The sequence below is a fragment of the Pseudophryne corroboree genome, chromosome 5 (genome assembly GCF_028390025.1).
Source record: "Pseudophryne corroboree isolate aPseCor3 chromosome 5, aPseCor3.hap2, whole genome shotgun sequence".
NCBI lineage: Eukaryota > Metazoa > Chordata > Amphibia > Anura > Myobatrachidae > Pseudophryne > Pseudophryne corroboree.
Genome location: NC_086448.1, coordinates 88,944,111 through 88,965,027, shown reverse-complemented (window position 1 = coordinate 88,965,027; position 20,917 = coordinate 88,944,111). Strand labels below are relative to the sequence as shown.

Genomic DNA, 20,917 nt, shown 5'->3' with positions numbered 1-20,917 from the left:
AATGTGCATACAATCAGTCCTACCTACTGTATGGGCTGTAACACACACTCCGGTTTTTCCCGGATGGCAAAAAGCCGGACAAAGTTTGTCCGGCTTTTTGCCATCCGGGAGAAACCGGCAGTGTCTGTCACACAGGACGGCTTTGAGCCGTGTGTGATGCTGTGCGCATGCGCAGCATCAGACACGGCTTCAGAAAAAACCATTGTGTGTGAAAGCTCCCCTTCACACACATGGTTTACTGGCTCCAAGGACGGCCCGGCGTGTAGTGTGTTTTAGCCCTATGCGTATAGCAGTGCAGGGCCGGATCTAGGGGGGGGGGGGGGCGAAGGGGACGACCGCCCCCCCCCCCTAACAGTCATAGCCACACCCACTTTTGAGCAGAAGAGAGCTCTACGGGGAGAGCCTGAGGCAGAACGATGTGCTGCAGCTTATACCACAGCAGCACAGAGGAGCCAGGAGAGCAAGGGCTACAGAGCATTTGCCCCTCACTTGCTGGTGTGTGGGTACTAGGGCTAATAAATACAATTACCCCATAGCACAGTCACATGTACATAGAACAATCACAAAGCCTTATCTCCGTCTCACTCAAAAAGTTCAATCAGAATTGAGAGAGGAGGAGTTAGGATTGCAGATGGGAGGAGTTGGGACTGTAGAGGGAGGAGTCAAGATTAAACAGTAAACCGCCCCCCCTAAAGAAAAGTCTAGATTCGTCCCTGTAGCAGTGCCACGTGTAAGACTGGGTATAGAGTAAGATCACATTATATTGGCATGAACCCACTTCCAGCCCTCTTTGTGAGAAAACCAAAATAGAAACAGGTTACGTTAGCCGGGCCTCTTGGTCTTATCAGGCCCTGACTGTAAGCCTCACAGTTTATCCAGCTGTGGAAAGGACTGAACCAGAATTATAGCTACAGTATACTAGTTACCATCCTGGAAAAATGACGGAACAACGGAACAGTATTGTCAGTGCCGGCGCCTGTGCGTCCGAACGGAGCAACACTTGAATTGCTCTGTTGGGCACCATCTAGTGGCCACTGGCGCACAACACATGAATTCCTCCCATAGAGTTGAGGAGCAGCTTTAGCATTTTATTGTATAGAATTTGTTCCATTAAATGAAATGCAAATTACATAGAATAGATTTAAACAGAAGAAACAAATTCAGAGCAATATAGTTTTACTTGTATGCCTTAAATTAAATGTTTTATTTTTTTTATTTAATTATCAAATTTTATAGAGACAAGAAGCAGATAATTATAGGAGCCGAGAACCATATCCTGTTCATCATCAATGCAAGGAATGAAGGAGAAGGTGCTTACGAAGCCGAGCTCCATGTTAACATACCAGCGGAGGCAGATTACGTGGGCATTGAGCGCAACATGGAGGTAATCGCAACAGCACATTGACCTGGTGACCTCAGAGAATGACATCACTCGTGCAGGTCCCAGAGGATGAAAGATTGACAGCTGGAACCTCGCTCTGCCAGGCAGAGCCCTGACAAGCATAGGGCAGACATCTGGCATTGAGGCAGGGGTGGGCAATTATTTCAGCTGAGGGGCCACTTGACATTTCCTGTCAGTATCCGAGGGCCACACACAAAATAGCAGCTCCCCCCACTTGCCAAAAATATAGGGACGTGGCTTCATGTGGAAGGAGTGTGAACAAAAAATAATACAGATTCGTATTAGGTTGCACAATAGTCTCCATTATTCAAATTGCGCCACTTACACACATTACAGCAGGTAGAACCCCCTTTTACACAGTACGGAAGGTACCCTTTTACACATTGACATTTTATTTAGGATAATTATTGCGCAGCAAGCAAATTATCCAGTGTCTTATGGCCCCTGGGGAAAGGTGTGACACAGTGATAGGACACGGGGAGTGTGACACAGTGACAGAACACGAGGGGTCACAGATAAGACTCGGCACACACACAGTCCAGTCTCCGGGGGCAGCCAGCATCTTCGGGGAAGCTGGACATGCCCCCGGAGCGAAAGAGAAAAGACCCACCAGGCCATACCCCATTTAGATTAAGCCACACCCCCTTTTTGGGCACCACACTGCTTGAGCGGGGGGGGGGGGGGTAATAGTACAGAGTGCGCTCCGGGTGTCACCACACCCGGTGACGCCTCTGGGCGACACGGTGACAGAACATGGTGGGGTTGACAGTGACAGAACACCATGGGGGTGACACGGTGACAGTACACGGGGGGTGTGACACAGTGACAGAACATGGGGGGGTGACACAGTGACAGAACACGGTGGGGGTGACGGTGACAGCACACTGGGGGTGACACAGTGACAGAGCACAGGGGGTGACAGTGACAGAACAGGGGGGTGTGACACAGTGACAGAACACGGGGGGGGGTGACAGTGACAGAACACGGGGGGGTGACACAGTGACAGAACACGGGGGGGTGACAGAACACGGGGAGGTGACACAGTGACAGAACACGGTGGGGGTGACAGTGACAGAACACGGTGGGGGTGACAGAACACGGGGGGGTGACACGGTGACAGAACACGGTGGGGGTGACACAGTGACAGAACACGGTGGGGGTGACAGAACACGGGGGGGGGGGTGACACAGTGACAGAACACGGGAGGTGTGACACAGTGACAGAACACGGGGGGTGTGACACGGTGACAGAACACGGGGGTGCGACACAGTGACAGAACACAAGGGGGTGACACGGTGACAGAACACGGGGGGTGCGACACGGTGACAGAACACGGGGGTGTGACACGGTGACAGAACACGTGGGGTGTGACGGTGACAGAACACGGGGGTGTGACACAGTGACAGAACACAAGGGGGTGGCACAGTGACAGAACACGGGGGGGGTGACACAGTGACAGAACACGGGGGGGGGGGGGGGGGGGGTGACACGGTGACAGAACACCGGAGGGTTTGGTTCAGCGAGAGCTAAAGATCTCTCCCCCCAACTTAAAAACAGTCTGACGCCACTGTCCGCACACACAAATACACACACACACTCTCACATATATATATATATATATATATATATATATATACACACACACACACACACACACACACACACACTTTCTCTCACTCACTTTTCCCATTAACTTACTAATCTGGCTGGCAGTGGCAGGAAGGATGGATCTGCAGCAGTCTGGCTCTTGTCCCGTGTAGCTCCGCCCCCTGAGGTCCCATGTAGCCCCGCCCCTTCATCTGCACGTAGCCCCGCCCCCTTTTCGGCTGAATACAGCCGTTATCACTGGGGAGTCTGGAGGCGGGAGGAGGAGGCTGCTACAACGCAGCAGCAGCAGCAGCAGGGTAGAGAGGCGCCGCTGGCAGCTTGGAGGTACTGCAGTGCAGAGCAATGACAAGCAGCTCAGCTGGTCGGGCCGCTTGTCATTGCTTGCTGGTGGGAGGCAGTGGGCCGGGCAGGATCGGTTTGCGGGCCGCATCCGGCCCGCGCGCCGTATTTTGCCCACCCCTACATTGAGGGATACTTTATTTAAACATCATATCCTATCTTTTCATAGTCCGCTATATCCGGTGAGCTAGGAAAACATAGGATATTATTGTTTACAGAGAGGATATATTTGGGGTGTGTGAAGTGTGTGGTTTTTTTTTTTTTTTTTTTTTTAAACAATTTTGTACAGGGAAAAAGCATCTAAAAATAGTTAAGGGGAAATATATTAAAAAAATTACAAAAGAAAACACTTTATATGTTTATTATATGCTGTAAATAGAATTGCCCCACCTGAATGCTACAGGAAGTTACTGTCGGCCATCTTGTACAGGAGGGTCAAACACAGAGACATACTGTAGTTTATTCAATTAATTCATATTTTAATGACCTACTGTATTATTTAAATACTGTAGGAAATTTATGAAGGAATGAGGAGATACATCTGTGAGGAAAAGCACCGATTGCCCATATCAACGTCATTCTGCCTGCTTGTACGGTTGTGAGCTTACATGAATCAAAGATGGCTGCCATTGCAGTTGTGCATATGGCAGTCACTAGCCCTAATTTGAAAACTGGAGCGCTGGAAAAAATGTGCTGTTAATTATAGCAATCAATTACAATTAAACTGTCAATTTTATACTTCAGTTTAGAATAGGGATATTATAAGGGTGGTGCAATATTTCATCACAGTTTGGAAATAATCATCTTTTGCAAATGTAGGTCTCAGGAAACAGAAAAGACTGTCTTACTTTATGTTCTTTCTTATTGTAGGATCTGCAACAACTTAATTGTGAATATAAAATGGGAAATGACTCTCGTATGGTTGTGTGTGACCTTGGAAATCCCATGGTTGCTGGAACTAATGTAAGTAAAATCACAAGTGATTTGTGGGTTATAAAAAATTAAATCTCTTGAAAAATATGTTCCCCTCACTATATTTTTAAAATATCTTTAAAAATATAGTGAGGGGAAGGCATTTTTATTTTATTTGGCTGAATAGGAAATTAATGAGTATAGTGGCAATTTAAGTCATGACGGCCTTACATCCTGCTGCGCAAGGATGTGACTATATTAGCTGGTGCGCATCATCGTGATCCAACCCCACCCACTTTGTGGGAGAGACAGGGCTTCTTCTCCCAAGGGTCTGTGAGCACTCCCTAAAATTTGAGTGCGGGATAGTACCAGTGCTGCAAAGTGCCTCATGCCTCAGTAATGTCACTAGTTCCTAGTGTATTGACCACCTCAATATTGGTTCCACCGACAAAATGTTCACCCCCACTGTGTTGAAGCAATGGGATCACTTTTACATTTCTTTGGTGGTTATCGAATGTACTTTTTTCAGGTATATTGTAATAAACATGGACTTTTTCAGTAACAATCTAGTTATTAAGCACACACAACACCGAGGTCTATAGTATTTTAGCACTATGATATATATCTGACTTCAGAGGATGTCCAGTTATGCTACTTACCCTGTGAAAATCCTGACCTTACAGGTTTGTGGTCTGTTTTAGCTCTCGCTCGGTCTACGATTTGTCTGCCAGAAGTTAGAAAATGTAAACAGCATCAAATTTGATCTTTATGTGAAAAGGTAAGTCCATTCCTAATGTATAAAGTAATGTGAATAGCCTCAGTCTTTTTTTGCAAATCACTCGTCTTAAAGTGCTCTGGTGCCTACACACAGTCGAGGCAGCCATTTTGCAGGCTGAACTAAAGTTCACAAAAATGCAGCCTATCAATTAATTAGTAACGGCAATAAGGGATAAAGCACGTATTACCCCATGCTTTGGTGATGTCTCTAGCTCTGGGTGCCACATTACTGTTAATGCTTCATGTTCGGGGCTGGGTGATGACCCTAGTAGACTGCTTTCTGGTGATACTTCAGAACACAAAATGGCTGCTTCTCTTGTTTGTAGCAATGTGTAAACATTAAGCCAACAAGGCTGTATTCAAGCATAACCAGTGATGAAGTGTGCACAGGCAGTATGGCAAACCACCTTCTGATTCCAGTAATCTCTCAAGATTCATATTTTCTCTATCGTCCTAGTGGATGCTGGGGTTCCTGAAAGGACCATGGGGAATAGCGGCTCCGCAGGAGACAGGGCACAAAAAGTAAAGCTTTAGGATCAGGTGGTGTGCACTGGGTCCTCCCCCTATGACCCTCCTCCAAGCCTCAGTTAGATTTTTGTGCCCGGCCGAGAAGGGTGCAATCTAGGTGGCTCTCCTAAAGAGCTGCTTAGAAAAGTTTAGCTTAGGTTTTTTATTTTACAGTGAGTCCTGCTGGCAACAGGATCACTGCAACGAGGGACTTAGGGGAGAAGAAGTGAACTCACCTGCGTGCAGGATGGATTGGCTTCTTGGCTACTGGACATTAGCTCCAGAGGGACGATCACAGGTACAGCCTGGATGGTCACCGGAGCCTCGCCGCCGGCCCCCTTGCAGATGCTGAAACGAGAAGAGGTCCAGAATCGGCGGCAGAAGACTCCTCAGTCTTCTTAAGGTAGCGCACAGCACTGCAGCTGTGCGCCATTTTCCTCTCAGCACACTTCACACGGCAGTCACTGAGGGTGCAGGGCGCTGGGAGGGGGGCGCCCTGGGAGGCAAATGAAAACCTTTTTTGGCTAAAAATACCTCACATATAGCCTCCGGGGGCTATATGGAGATATTTAACCCCTGCCAGAATCCGTTAAGTGCGGGAGACGAGGCCGCCGAAAAAGGGGCGGGGCCTATCTCCTCAGCACACAGCGCCATTTTCCCTCACAGAAAGGCTGGAGGGAAGGCTCCCAGGCTCTCCCCTGCACTGCACTACAGAAACAGGGTTAAAACAGAGAGGGGGGGCACTAATTTGGCGTTAGAAATATATAAAAAAGATGCTATAAGGGAAAACACTTATATAAGGTTGTCCCTATATAATTATAGCGTTTTTGGTGTGTGCTGGCAAACTCTCCCTCTGTTTTTCCAAAGGGCTAGTAGGTCCTGTCCTCTATCAGAGCATTCCCTGTGTGTGTGCTGTGTGTCGGTACGTGTGTGTCGACATGTATGAGGACGATGTTGGTGAGGAGGCGGAGCAATTGCCTGTAATGGTGATGTCACTCTCTAGGGAGTCGACACCGGAATGGATGGCTTATTTAGGGAATTACGTGATAATGTCAACACGCGCCAAGGTCGGTTGACGACATGAGACGGCCGACAAACAATTAGTACCGGTCCAGACGTCTCAAAAACACCGTCAGGGGTTTTAAAACGCCCGTTTACTTTAGTCGGTCGACACAGACACAGACAGGGACACTGAATCCAGTGTCGACGGTGAATAAACAAACGTATTCCTTATTAGGGCCACACGTTAAGGGCAATGAAGGAGGTGTTACATATTTCTGATACTACAAGTACCACAAAAGAGGGTATTATGTGGGATGTGAAAAAACTACCGTAGTTTTTCCTGAATCAGATAAATTAAATGAAGTGTGTGATGATGCGTGGGTTCCCCCCGATAGAAAATATGGGCGGTATACCCTTTCCCGCCAGAAGTTAGGGCGCGTTGGGAAACACCCGTTAGGGTGGATAAGGCGCTCACACGCTTATCAGAACAAGTGGCGGTACCGTCTATAGATAGGGCCGTCCTCAAGGAGCCAGCTGACAGGAGGCTGGAAAAATATCATAAAAAGTATATACACACATACTGGTGTTATACTGCGACCAGCGATCGCCTCAGCCTGGATGTGCAGAGCTGGGGTGGCTTGGTCGGATTCCCTGACTAAAAATATTGATACCCTTGACAGGGACAGTATTTTATTGACTATAGAGCATTTAAAGGATGTATTTCTATATATGCGAGATGCACAGAGGGATATTTGCACTCTGGCATCAAGAGTAAGTGCGATGTCCATATCTGCCAGAAGATGTTTATGGACACGACAGTGGTCAGGTGATGCAGATTCCAAACGGCACAAAGGTGTATTGCCGTATAAAGGAAGAGGAGTTATTTGGGGTCGGTCCATCGGACCTGGTGGCCACGGCAACTGCTGGAAAATCCACCGTTTTTACCCTAAGTCACATCTCTGCAGAAAAAGACACCGTCTTTTCAGCTTCAGTCCTTTCGTCCCTATAAGAGTCATATCTGCCCAGGGATAGAGGAAAGGGAAGAAGACTGCAGCAGGCAGCCCATTCCCAGGAACAGAAGCGTTCCACCGCTTCTGACAAGCTCTCAGCATGACGCTGAGACCGTACAGGACCCCTGGATCCTACAAGTAGTATCCCAGGGGTACAGTTTGGAATGTCGAGACGTTTCCCCTGCGCAGGCTCCTGAAGTCTGCTTTACCAAGGTCTCCCTCCGACAAGGAGGCAGTATGGGAAAAAATTCACGAGCTGTATTCCCAGCAGGTGATAATTAAATTACCCCTCCTACAACAAGAAAAGGGGTATTATTCCACACTATATTGTGGTACTGAAGCCAGAAGGCTAGGTGAGACTTATTCTAAATCTAAAAAAATTTGAACACTTACAAAGGTTCAAATCAAGATGGAGTCACTCAGAGCAGTGATAACGAACCGGGATCCATGTCCCAAATTTGCCCTTATCACTAAGGGTACCTCAGGTTCGTGGTACAGAACTGTCACTATCAGTTTCAGACGCTGCCGTTTGGATTGTCTACGGCACCCCGGGTCTTTACCAAGGTAATGGCCGAAATGATGGTTCTTCTTCGAAGAAAAGGCGTCTTAATTATCCCTTACTTGGACGATCTCCTGATAAGGGCAAAGTCCAGGGAACAGTTGGAGGTCGGAGTAGCACTATCTCGGATACTGTTACAACAGCAGGGGTGGATTCTAAATATTCCAAAATCGCAGCTGATCCCGACAACAAGTCTCCTGTGCTTAGGGATGATTCTGGACACAGTCCAGAAAAAGGTGTTTCTCCCGGAAGAGAAAGCCAGGGAGTTATCCGAGCTAGTCAGGAACCTCCTAAAATCAGTGCATCATTGCACAAGGGCCATGGTAAAAAAAATGGTGACTTCCTTCGAAGCAATTCCAGTCGGCAGATTTCATGCAAGAACTTTTCAGTGGGATCTGCTGGACAAATGGTCCGGATCGCATCTTCAGATGCATCAGCGGATAACCCTATATCCAAGGACAAGGGTGTCTCTCCTGTGGTGGTTACAGAGTGCTCATCTTCTAGAGGGCCGCAGATTCGGCATTCAGTTTTGGATGTTGGTGACCACGGAGGCCAGCCCGAGAGGCTGGGGAGCAGTCACACAAGGAAAAAATTTCCAGGGAGTGTGATCAAGTCTGGAGATTTTTCTCCACATAAATATAGCTAAGGGTAAATTTATAATGCTCTAAGCTTAGCAAGACCTCTGCTTCAAGGTCAGCCGGTATTGATCCAGTGGGATAAAACATCACGGCAGTCGCCCACGTAAATAGACAGGGCGGCACAAGAAGCAGGAGGGCAGTGGCAAAAACTGCAAGGACTTTTCGCTGGGCGGAAAATCATGTGATAGCACTGTCAGCAGTGTTTCATTCCGGGAATGGAAACTGGGAAGCAGACTTCCTCAGTAGGCACGACCTCCACCCGGCAGAGTGGGAACTTCATGGGGAAGTTTTCCACATAATTGTAAACCGTTGGGAATTACCAAAGGTGGACATGATGGCGTCCCGTCTGAACAAAAAACGGGACAGGTATTGCGCCAGGTTAAGAGACCCTCAGGCAATAGCTGTGGACGGTCTGGTAACACCGTGGGTGTACCAGTCGGTGTATGTGTTCCATCCTCTGCTTTTCATACCTAAGGTACTGAGAATTATAAGACGTAGAGGAGTAAGAACTATACTCATGGCTCCGGATTGGCCAAGAAGGACTTGGTACCCGGAACTTCAAGAGATGCTCACAGAGGACTTATGGCCTCTGCCGCTAAGAAGGGACTTGTTTCAGCAAGTACCATGTCTGTTCCAAGACTTACCGCAGCTGCGTTTGACGGCATGGCGGTGGAACGCCGGATCCTAAGGGAAAAGGCATTCAGGAAGAGGTCATTCCTACCCTGGTCAAAGCCAGAAAGGAGGTGACCGCACAACATTATCACCACATGTGGCGAAAATATGTTGCGTGGTGTGAGGCCAGGAAGGCCCCACGAAGAAATTTCAACTCGGTCGATTCCTGCATTTCCTGCAAACAGGAGTGTCTATGGGCCTCAAATTGGGGTCCATTAAGGTTCAAATTTCGGCCCTGTCGATTTTTCTTCCAGAAAGAATTGGCTTCAGTTACTGAAGTCCAGAAGTTTGTCAAGGGAGTATTGCATATACAACCCCCTTTTGTGCCTCCAGTGGCACTGTGGGATCTCAACGTAGTTCTGGGATTCCTCAAAACACATTGGTTTAAAACCAGTCAAATCTGTGGATTTGAAGCATCTCACATGAAAAGTGAACATGCTCTTGGACCTGGCCTGGACCAGGCGAGTGTCAAATTGGTGGTTTTTTTCTCAAAAAAGCCCATATCTGTTTGTCCATTCGGACAGGGCAGAGCTGCGGACTCGTCCCCAGTTCTCTCCCTAAGGTGGTGTCAGTGTTTCACCTGAACCAGCTTATTGTGGTGTCTTGCGCCTACTAGGGACTTGGAGGACTCCAAGTTGCTAGATGTGGTCAGGGCCCTGAAAATATAGGTTCCAGGACGGCTGGAGTCAGGAAAACTGACTTGCTGTTATCCTGTATGCACCCAACAAACTGGGTGCTCTTGCTTTTAAGCAGACTTTTGCTAGTTGGATGTGTAATACAATTCAGCTTGCACATTCTGTGGCAGGCCTGCCACAGCCAAAATATGTAAATGCCCATTCCACAAGGAAGGTGGGCTCATCTTGGGCGGCTGCCCGAGGGGTCTCGGCTTTAAAACTTTGTCGAGCGGCTATTTAGTCAGGGGCAAACACGTTTGTAAAATCCTACAAATTTGATACCCTGGCTAAGGAGGACCTGGAGTTCTCTCATTCGGTGCTGCAGAGTCATCCGCACTCTCCCGCCCGTTTGGGAGCTTTGGTATAATCCCCATGGTCCTTTCAGGAACCCCAGCATCCACTAGGACGATAGAGAAAATAAGAATTTACTTACCGATAATTCTATTTCTCGGAGTCCGTAGTGGATGCTGGGCGCCCATCCCAAGTGCGGATTATCTGCATTACTTGTACATAGTTACAAAAATCGGGTTATTATTGTTGTGAGCCATCTTTTCAGAGGCTCCGCTGTTATCATACTGTTAACTGGGTTCAGATCACAGGTTGTACAGTGTGATTGGTGTGGCTGGTATGAGTCTTACCCGGGATTCATAAATCCTTCCTTATTGTGTACGCTCGTCCGGGCACAGTACCTAACAGGCTTGGAGGAGGGTCATAGGTGGAGGAGCCAGTGCACACCACCTGATCCTAAAGCTTTACTTTTTGTGCCCTGTCTCCTGCGGAGCCGCTATTCCCCATGGTCCTTTCAGGAACCCCAGCATCCACTACGGACTCCGAGAAATAGAATTATCGGTAAGTAAATTCTTATTTTTATGCTGTTCTCTTATCATGTTCCTATTTCTGCATAGACTGTAACCCAATGATTTGAGGTGATAAGAATTTAGCCGACTAAGGCTAATCTCTCAGCTCAGGGCTTATGACTGTGTAGTGGGGGGTTGCTGCTGACCTTATTGCTACCACCGGCAAGTTAGTCTTGCTACACCCCTGCATTGCTTTGTGGCACTCCAATGACCTTCATCTCCAAAGGCGTGATGTATCGAGCATTGCATTTTAAATGCTATACATTCTGCCACGGATCGCATGCATTGTGGGCACTGGGAGGGATCCTGTTAGATCCCTCTCAGAGAAATCTGCGATAAGAAGCCCATGGGCTTAATAGGTGGTACTGCCTGCGTGCACATTCCAGAGCTTGATGCCTATGGGGAATGCAGTCATACAGCATTTTCGGTGGATTGATCACATTTTTCAGGATAGTACTTCCCGCCCCACATATCCAACTATAAACCGGCATTTTACTGACATCTGTGCTCACCATATATATAAGGATATGTTTTACATAAGTGTTTACAGGTATCTGTGTCACTGTTTTATGGTCACTCAGACTGTCTGCGGCAGTAGCAACGCTAGCGCCATGTTTCTCTATGTACACGATCCCAGCTGATGTCACATAACCGCCCTGGAAATGTCCATGTCGTATTAATTAGAAAAAAAGACCGTAGTTTTACTAACAGAAATACCAGCAGAGCACCAGTGGCGTTATGGCCTCACAGTTCTCTATCATTTCTGTGCTTGTCACACCAAGAAAACGCATGGCCTTTAAACCCAATTGTTCCAAGCGGATACGACTTTTCAGAAAGTTTCAGAAACATCAAGATAACATAAAGGGAAATCTTATGGCAGCGTGATTAGGAAGGAAGTGGTGACACAAACGTATTATTATCACAACAGCCTTGAAGTGATACGTCATTACATGAGCCATGTTTTTTTTCAGTCAGAAAGAACCATCCATCTTCCCCAGAAAATGTGCAGATTATTAGCCTGACACTGCGGGTGCACCTTCATATTGCAGTGGGGTCAGAAGAGCAGATGCATATTTAACACATGGTTGGAGAGAGCAATTATTCCCCTGGGAATGTCTCCTCCTGCCTGGGGCGGGAGATTTATGAGGTTGATTTCTACTCCCACCAGTGTCAGATGAGTCTTTACTGGAGGGGAGAGGTGAAGGAGGAGGGGGACCTGTCCTTCTAATTCCTTCCTGCCAAAATATAGTCCTTTACTCCCGGGCAACGGAGCTTTGTGTTATATTGATAATATTGCCGATTGTCGTAATTCAGTCAGATTCACACAAATTTGAATTTTAAATAATTTAGAACCTGTTCCCTCTTAACGGGTTCCAAAGTACAGACAGTCAGGTAAATTTACTAAGATGGGAGTTCTATTTAAGATGGAATGTTGCCCAGAGCAACCAATCAGATTCCAGGTATTATCTTCTAGAAGGTGCTAGATAAATGAGAAGTAGAATCTGGTTGCTATGGGCAACATCCCATCTTAAATAGAACTCCCATCTTAGTAAATTTACCCCTGTGTCTAGAAGGACAGTCAGTAGGTCGACCCCATATGGCTGACATGCATTAGGTCGACATGTTTAAAAGGTCCACAGGAAAATGGTAGACAGTGCTTAAGGTTGACAGGTACAAAAAGTTGACAGGTTCAAAAGTTCAACATGACAAAGGTCGACAATCATACGGTCGACACAAGTTTTTGGGGCTTTCTCTGACGTCCTAGTGGATGCTGGGAACTCCGTAAGGACCATGGGGAATAGCGGCTCCACAGGAGACTGGGCACAAAAAGTAGAAGCTTTAGACTAGCTGGTGTGCACTGGCTCCTCCCCCCATGACCCTCCTCCAAGCCTCAGTTAGATTTTTGTGCCCGAACGAGAAGGGTGCAAGCTAGGTGGCTCTCCTGAGCTGCTTAGAAGTAAAAGTTTAAATAGGTTTTTTATTTTCAGTCCTGCTGGCAACAGGCTCACTGCATCGTGGGACTAAGGGGAGAAGAAGCGAACTCACCTGACTGCAGAGTGGATTGGGCTTCTTGGCTACTGGACATTAGCTCCAGAGGGACGATCACAGGTTCAGCCTGGATGGGTCCCGGAGCCGCGCCGCCGGCCCCCTTACAGAGCCAGAAGAGCGAAGAGGTCCGGAGAAAGCGGCGGCAGAAGACGTTCCTGTCTTCAAATAAGGTAGCGCACAGCACTGCAGCTGTGCGCCATTGCTCTCAGCACACTTCACACTCCGGTCACTGAGGGTGCAGGGCGCTGGGGGGGAGCGCCCTGAGACGCAATAAAAACGATATAAAAACCTTATATGGCTAAAAAAAATGCATCACATATAGCTCCTGGGCTATATGGATGCATTTATCCCCTGCCAGTTTCCTGAAAAAAGCGGGAGAAAAGGCCGCCGTGAAGGGGGCGGAGCCTTTCTCCTCAGCACACAAGCGCCATTTTCTTTCACAGCTCCGCTGGAAGGACGGCTCCCTGACTCTCCCCTGCAGTCCTGCACTACAGAAACAGGGTAAAACAGAGAGGGGGGCACTATTGGCAGCTAATATATAAATACAGCAGCTATAACAGGGAGTAACACTTATATAAGGTTATCCCTGTATATATATATATATAGCGCTCTGGTGTGTGCTGGCAAACTCTCCCTCTGTCTCCCCAAAGGGCTAGTGGGGTCCTGTCCTCTATCAGAGCATTCCCTGTGTGTGTGCTGGGTGTCGGTACGATTGTGTCGACATGTATGAGGAGGAAAATGATGTGGAAGCAGAGCAATTGCCTGTGTTAGTGATGTCACCCCCTAGGGAGTCGACACCTGACTGGATGGTAGTAATTAAAGAATTACGTGACAACGTCAGCACTTTGCAAAAAACTGTTGACGACATGAGACAGCCGACAAATCAATTAGTGCCTGTTCAGGCGTCTCAGACACCGTCAGGGGCGCTAAAACGCCCGTTACCTCAGATGGTCGACACAGACCCTGACACGGATACTGAATCCAGTGTCGACGGTGACGAGACAAACGTAATGTCCAGTAGGGCCACACGTTACATGATCACGGCAATGAAGGAGGCTTTGAACATTTCTGACACTACAAGTACCACAAAAAAGGGTATTATGTGGGGTGTGAAAAAACTACCAGTGGTTATTCCTGAGTCAGATGAATTAAATGAGGTGTGTGATAAAGCGTGGGTTTCCCCCGATAAAAAACTGCTGATTTCTAATAAATTATTGGCACTATACCCTTTCCCGCCAGAGGTTAGGGCACGTTGGGAAACACCCCCTAGGGTAGATAAGGCGCTCACACGCTTATCAAAACAAGTGGCGTTACCGTCTCCTGATACGGCCGCTCTCAAGGAACCAGCTGATAGAAGGCTGGAAAATATCTTAAAAGGTATATACACACATACCGGTGTTATACTGCGACCAGCGATCGCCTCAGCCTGGATGTGCAGCGCTGGGGTGGCTTGGTCGGATTCCCTGACTGAAAATATTGATACCCTGGATAGGGACAGTATATTATTAACTATAGAGCATTTAAAGGATGCATTACTATATATGCGAGATGCACAGAGGGATATTTGCACCCTGGCATCTAGAGTAAGTGCGATGTCCATTTCTGCCAGAAGAACGTTATGGACGCGACAGTGGTCAGGTGATGCGGATTCCAAACGACATATGGAAGTATTGCCGTATAAAGGGGAGGAGTTATTTGGGGTCGGTCTATCGGACCTGGTGGCCACAGCAACGGCTGGAAAATCCACCTTTTTACCCCAGGTCACCTCTCAGCAGAAAAAGACACCGTCTTTTCAAACCCAGTCCTTTCGTCCCTATAAGGGCAAGAGGGAAAAAGGCCGCTCGTTCCTGCCCCGGGGCAGAGGAAGGGGAAAAAGACTGCACCATGCAGCCTCTTCCCAGGAGCAGAAGCCCTCCCCCGCTTCTGCCAAGTCCTCAGCATGATGCTGGGGCTCTGCAAGCAGACTCGGGCACGGTGGGGGGCCGTCTCAAGAATTTCAGCGCGCACTGGGCTCACTCGCAAGTGGACCCCTGGATCCTGCAGGTAGTATCACAGGGGTACAAATTGGAATTCGAGACGTCTCCCCCTCGCCGGTTCCTGAAGTCTGCTCTACCAACGTCTCCCTCCGACAGGGAGGCAGTATTGGAAGCTATTCACAAGCTGTATTCCCAGCAGGTGATAATCAAGGTACCCCTCCTACAACAGGGAAAGGGGTATTATTCCACGCTGTTTGTGGTACCGAAGCCGGACGGCTCGGTGAGACCAATTTTAAATCTAAAATCTTTGAACACTTACATAAAAAGGTTCAAATTCAAGATGGAGTCCACGGCACCACGGGTCTTTACCAAGGTAATGGCCGAAATGATGATTCTTCTTCGAAGGAAAGGCGTATTAATTATCCCTTACTTGGACGATCTCCTGATAAGGGCAAGGTCCAGGGAACAGTTAGAGGTCGGAGTAGCACTATCTCAGGTAGTGCTACGTCAGCACGGGTGGATTCTAAATATCCCCAAATCACAGCTGATTCCAACAACACGTCTACTGTTCCTAGGGATGATTCTGGACACAGTCCAGAAAAAGGTGTTTCTCCCGGAGGAGAAGGCCAGGGAGTTATCCGAGCTAGTCAGGAACCTCCTAAAACCAGGACAAGTGTCAGTGCATCAGTGCACGAGAGTCCTGGGAAAAATGGTGGCTTCTTACGAAGCGATTCCATTCGGAAGATTCCATGCAAGAACTTTTCAGTGGGATCTGCTGGACAAATGGTCCGGATCGCATCTTCAGATGCATCAGCGGATAACCCTATCTCCAAGGACAAGGGTATCTCTCCTGTGGTGGTTACAGAAGGCTCATCTTCTAGAGGGCCGCAGATTCGGCATTCAGGATTGGATGCTGGTAACCACGGATGCCAGCCTGAGAGGCTGGGGAGCAGTCACACGGAAGAAATTTCCAGGGCTTGTGGTCAAGCATGGAAACGTCTCTTCACATAAATATCCTAGAGCTAAGGGCCATTTACAATGCCCTAAGTCAAGCAAGGCCTCTGCTTCAGGGTCAACCGGTATTGATCCAGTCGGACAACATCACGGCTGTCGCCCACGTAAACAGACAGGGCGGCACAAGAAGCAGGAGGGCAATGGCAGAAGCTGCAAGGATTCTCCGCTGGGCGGAAAATCATGTGATAGCACTGTCAGCAGTGTTCATTCCGGGAGTGGACAACTGGGAAGCAGACTTCCTCAGCAGACACGACCTCCACCCGGGGGAGTGGGGACTTCATCCAGAAGTCTTCCAAGTGATTGTAAACCGTTGGGAAAAACCAAAGGTGGACATGATGGCGTCCCGTCTCAACAAGAAAGAAGGAGAGGAGTAAGAACGATACTCGTGGCTTCGGATTGGCCAAGAAGAACTTGGTACCCGGAGCTGCAAGAGATGCTCACGGAGGACCCGTGGCCTCTACCTCTAAGGAAGGACCTGCTCCAGCAGGGACCTTGTCTGTTCCAAGACTTACCGCGGCTGCGTTTGACGGCATGGCGGTTGAACGCCGGATCCTGAAGGAAAAAGGCATTCCAGATGAAGTCATCCCTACCCTGATCAAGGCCAGGAAGGATGTAACTGCAAAACATTATCATCGCATTTGGCGAAAATATGTTGCGTGGTGTGAGGCCAAGAAGGCCCCTACGGAGGAATTTCAACTGGGTCGTTTCCTACATTTCCTGCAAGCAGGATTGTCTATGGGCCTAAAATTAGGATCCATTAAGGTTCAAATTTCGGCCCTGTCGATCTTCTTCCAGAAAGAACTGGCTTCAGTGCCTGAAGTTCAGACGTTTGTCAAAGGGGTACTGCATATACAGCCTCCTTTTGTGCCTCCGGTGGCACCGTGGGATCTCAATGTAGTTTTAAGGTTCCTAAAATCACATTGGTTTGAACCACTTGCCACAGTGGATTTGAAATATCTCACATGGAAAGTGGTAATGCTGTTGGCCCTGGCTTCAGCCAGGCGCGTATCAGAATTGGCGGCTTTATCCTATAAAAGCCCTTACCTGATATTTCATTCGGATAGGGCGGAATTAAGGACTCGTCCTCAATTTCTCCCTAAGGTGGTTTCAGCGTTTCACATGAATCAACTTATTGTGGTACCTGTGGCTACTAGGGACTTGGAGGACTCCAAGTTGCTGGACGTAGTCAGGGCCCTGAAAATATATGTTTCCAGGACGGCTGAAGTCAGAAAATCTGACTCGCTGTTCATACTGTATGCACCCAACAAGCTGGGTGCTCCTGCTTCTAAGCAGACGATTGCTCGTTGGATTTGTAGTACAATTCAACTTGCACATTCTGTGGCAGGCCTGCCACAGCCAAAATCTGTAAAAGCCCATTCCACAAGGAAGGTGGGCTCTTCTTGGGCGGCTGCCCGAGGGGTCTCGGCTTTACAACTTTGCCGAGCAGCTACTTGGTCAGGGGAAAACACGTTTGCTAAATTCTACAAATTTGATACCCTGGCTGAGGAGGACCTGGAGTTCTCTCATTCGGTGCTGCAGAGTCATCCGCACTCTCCCGCCCGTTTGGGAGCTTTGGTATAATCCCCATGGTCCTTACGGAGTTCCCAGCATCCACTAGGACGTCAGAGAAAATAAGAATTTACTTACCGATAATTCTATTTCTCATAGTCCGTAGTGGATGCTGGGCGCCCATCCCAAGTGCGGATTGTCTGCAATACTTGTATATAGTTATTGTTACAAACAAATCGGGTTGTTTATTGTTGGAAGCCATCTTTTCAGAGGCTCCTACGGTTATCATACTGTTAACTGGGTTCAGATCACGAGTTGTACGGTGTGATTGGTGTGGCTGGTATGAGTCTTACCCGGGATTCAAGATCCTTCCTTATTATGTACGCTCGTCCGGGCACAGTATCTTAACTGAGGCTTGGAGGAGGGTCATGGGGGGAGGAGCCAGTGCACACCAGCTAGTCTAAAGCTTTTACTTTTTGTGCCCAGTCTCCTGCGGAGCCGCTATTCCCCATGGTCCTTACGGAGTTCCCAGCATCCACTACGGACTATGAGAAATAGAATTATCGGTAAGTAAATTCTTATTTTTTCATTTATTTTTCAACTTTTGCTTTATTTACCATCCACGTGGACTACGATTGGGAATAGTAACACGTGCCAAGCACAGCGGTCGGGGAGCGAGGCAACTTGCAAAAGTGTGGCGACAGTATACTGTACATGTGTAATAATTGTGGTCACATATTCTCTGGAATTCTTTACCTCTCCCCCTCAGACTCTCCACCTCTCTACAAAACTTCAAACGGGCTCTTAAGACCCATTTCTTTACCAAACCTAGCCAAATCTCAACATAACCCTCTGTTCCACGCTCTCTATGTACCCCATCTGTGTCATCCCTGTCTGTCTACCCCTCCCCTTAGAATGTAAGCTCTCACGAGTAGGGCCCTCTTCCCTCATGTGCTTATCCTTTTCTTACTTTAATAATCCTCAACTGCCCAGATCCCACAGTTTTTTGACCACCTGGAACTTATCTCTATGTTTACTGGTGTAGTTATGCTTAGTTGCCCTGTACTTGTCCTATATTGTATTCAACTGTAAGTCACTGTTTTTCCTATTTTTTTAATGTGCATTTGTACTCTATAATTGGGCGCTGCGGAACCCTTGTGGCGCCATATAAATAAAGGATAATAATAATAATATTATGAAACAGAAAATGACACCCAAAAAACTCCATAAACTGTGTTGACCATTTCCATGTCAACTTTTTGTACCTGTCGACCGTACGGGGACAACCTAATGACGGTCTATCTAATTACTGTAGATCATCGATACCACACCAGTTGCATAACCTCAATCAGTTTTTCAAGCAATTTGTCCTATTATTCTGGATCAAATTATAATATTGCAAAGAAATAGAGATAACAAAAGAAACTGAAAAATTCTGTCTGTTTCAGCGGCGGATAGGATCTTCCTCTTAGATATATGGTAATAGGGGTGAGATCATAATTGACTTGGTGCGGGATAATTCGTTAACGTTTCTGGGAAAAAAAATATTTAAATATGTGTCTGATTTAGCATTACTATAATTTGCATAAGTCTCACAGTCATTAATAATAAGCTTAGAGCATTATCCAAAGCGTATGTCCAGTCACACATACAGTATGCGGCAGCCAGGCCGATCCCACCTAGTGTTGGAATGTGATGATGGTCTCAGGATGATTGTTCTCCTCATGTTTATATTGGCGTCCTCCAGGTGCTTTCTTTCTCATGTATTAGTTAACGTGTGTAAAACGCATAAAGGGTCTGATGGTGATTTGCACGCTTCTGCGGCTGCTTTTCCCTATAGCCACGGAGCGGTACTCACTTCATGTGCGGATGCATGAGTGGGCCGGACTAAGAGGGTAATTCAGATTGGATTCAGCCATCTCTATCTGAATCTTTTTTGTGGAGTGTGCACGCGCAGCGGCCGCACTGCGCGCGCGCACTCGGGGAACCCAGTAAGATCCTACCAGCATCTCACTGGCTGCGATCGCCTCTACCTGATTGACAGTAGGGGGCGTGCCAACGCCGTTGGTGGGGTGTGGTCCAGACAATTTGGGGGCGTATCCGGACAGTTTGGGGGGTGGGCCACAGTGGCTGCGTGATGTCACACGCAGCCACTGCGACCCGGGACGTGGCGGTTATCCCCCTATCATTGCACAGGAGCTGCGTTGGCAGGGGGCTACTTGTTAGGTACAAAAACATTGCCACCGTGTAATGCTTTTGTACCTGTGCGCGGGGGGGGGGGGGGGGGGGGGGGGCGGTTTAGGTCTAGACATGCGGGGCGGGCTAGCCCTGTGCTGGGCGTCTCCCCGCATGTCAGAGTAAATGACCGTAGGAGCTAAATTTAGCACATCTACGATCAGATCTGAATAACCCCCTAAGTCACAAATCTGTGCGTCTGTGAGTGCAAGCCTGTCATCTTTGGTATTGGCACATGCACCAGCCCCATGCTCGGCGCAAGAGGTCAGTCAGAAATTTGCGTCCGTAGCCCCCGTGTCTCAGAATCTAACGGCGCTGCACATACACTCACACAGCAATGCCATCAAAAACAGCCGCTCCATGCGTCTTGATACTTGCCGCCCAGAAACACCTATTTCATGCTGAGCTCTGTTCACACAAAATGCAGCACATACACTTAAGGGTTCGGAGCACAACGGAAGAAAAGCTGCGGCTGCTACATTTTAGCACATTGCGTACAGATTCACACGCAGATATACAAGTGCCATATATCAAATCAATCAGCACAGTCTCCTGGTGCATGCTAGTCATGGTGCGTTGCGACTAAAACACATTTTTTGCCCAAAAATGCAACCAACACTAGATGATTCTCATGCAACCTGGCGTGCCAAGAAGCAGTGAAAAGTGTGGGGAAGTGAGCCAGTGGAGAAGTTGCCCATGGCAACCAATCAGCATTGAAGTAACATTTATAATATGCATACTATAGAATTGTACGGAGCAGCTGATTGGTTGCCATGGGCAACTTCTCAACAGGCTAATTTCTCCACTCTTTTCACTGGTTCATGAATAGACCCCTAAATGTATTTAGATTTTTGTTATGCACTTTCCATGTACAGTATAGTTAAAAGCTTTAAAAAAAAAAATCATAAAATCTGAAACTGCACATACTAAGTACTATATGCCGTGATGACTGCTAGTAATATCAATGCGATTCCATTTGTTGTTCTGTGAAAGTAATAGGTGCAAATATGACCCCAGTGTAGAAAACCTATTTAACTGCTCTGCAGATAGAAAGTGGGAATAATTCCCTACAGACAATCAGCCGCACTATCTCAGCAGAGCAGTGATATATTTTTATTGGCTTCATCAAAATGATTCAGATATTTTCCGCTGCGAGCTGATAACGTCTCGCAAATGT

General features: G+C 47.7%; 1 protein-coding gene across 2 annotated transcripts in view; it reads left to right on the top strand.

The window, feature by feature from the left end:
- Positions 1 to 20,917, top strand: part of ITGA8 (integrin subunit alpha 8) — a 262,641-nt gene that overhangs the window by 166,751 nt on the left and 74,973 nt on the right. For both annotated transcript variants that reach the window (XM_063921465.1, XM_063921464.1), the window contains exons 20-22: positions 1,237 to 1,384; positions 4,220 to 4,312; positions 4,963 to 5,039. In XM_063921465.1, the coding sequence (XP_063777535.1) occupies positions 1,237 to 1,384; positions 4,220 to 4,312; positions 4,963 to 5,039 (318 nt within the window). The remainder of the gene's footprint in view (positions 1 to 1,236; positions 1,385 to 4,219; positions 4,313 to 4,962; positions 5,040 to 20,917) is intronic.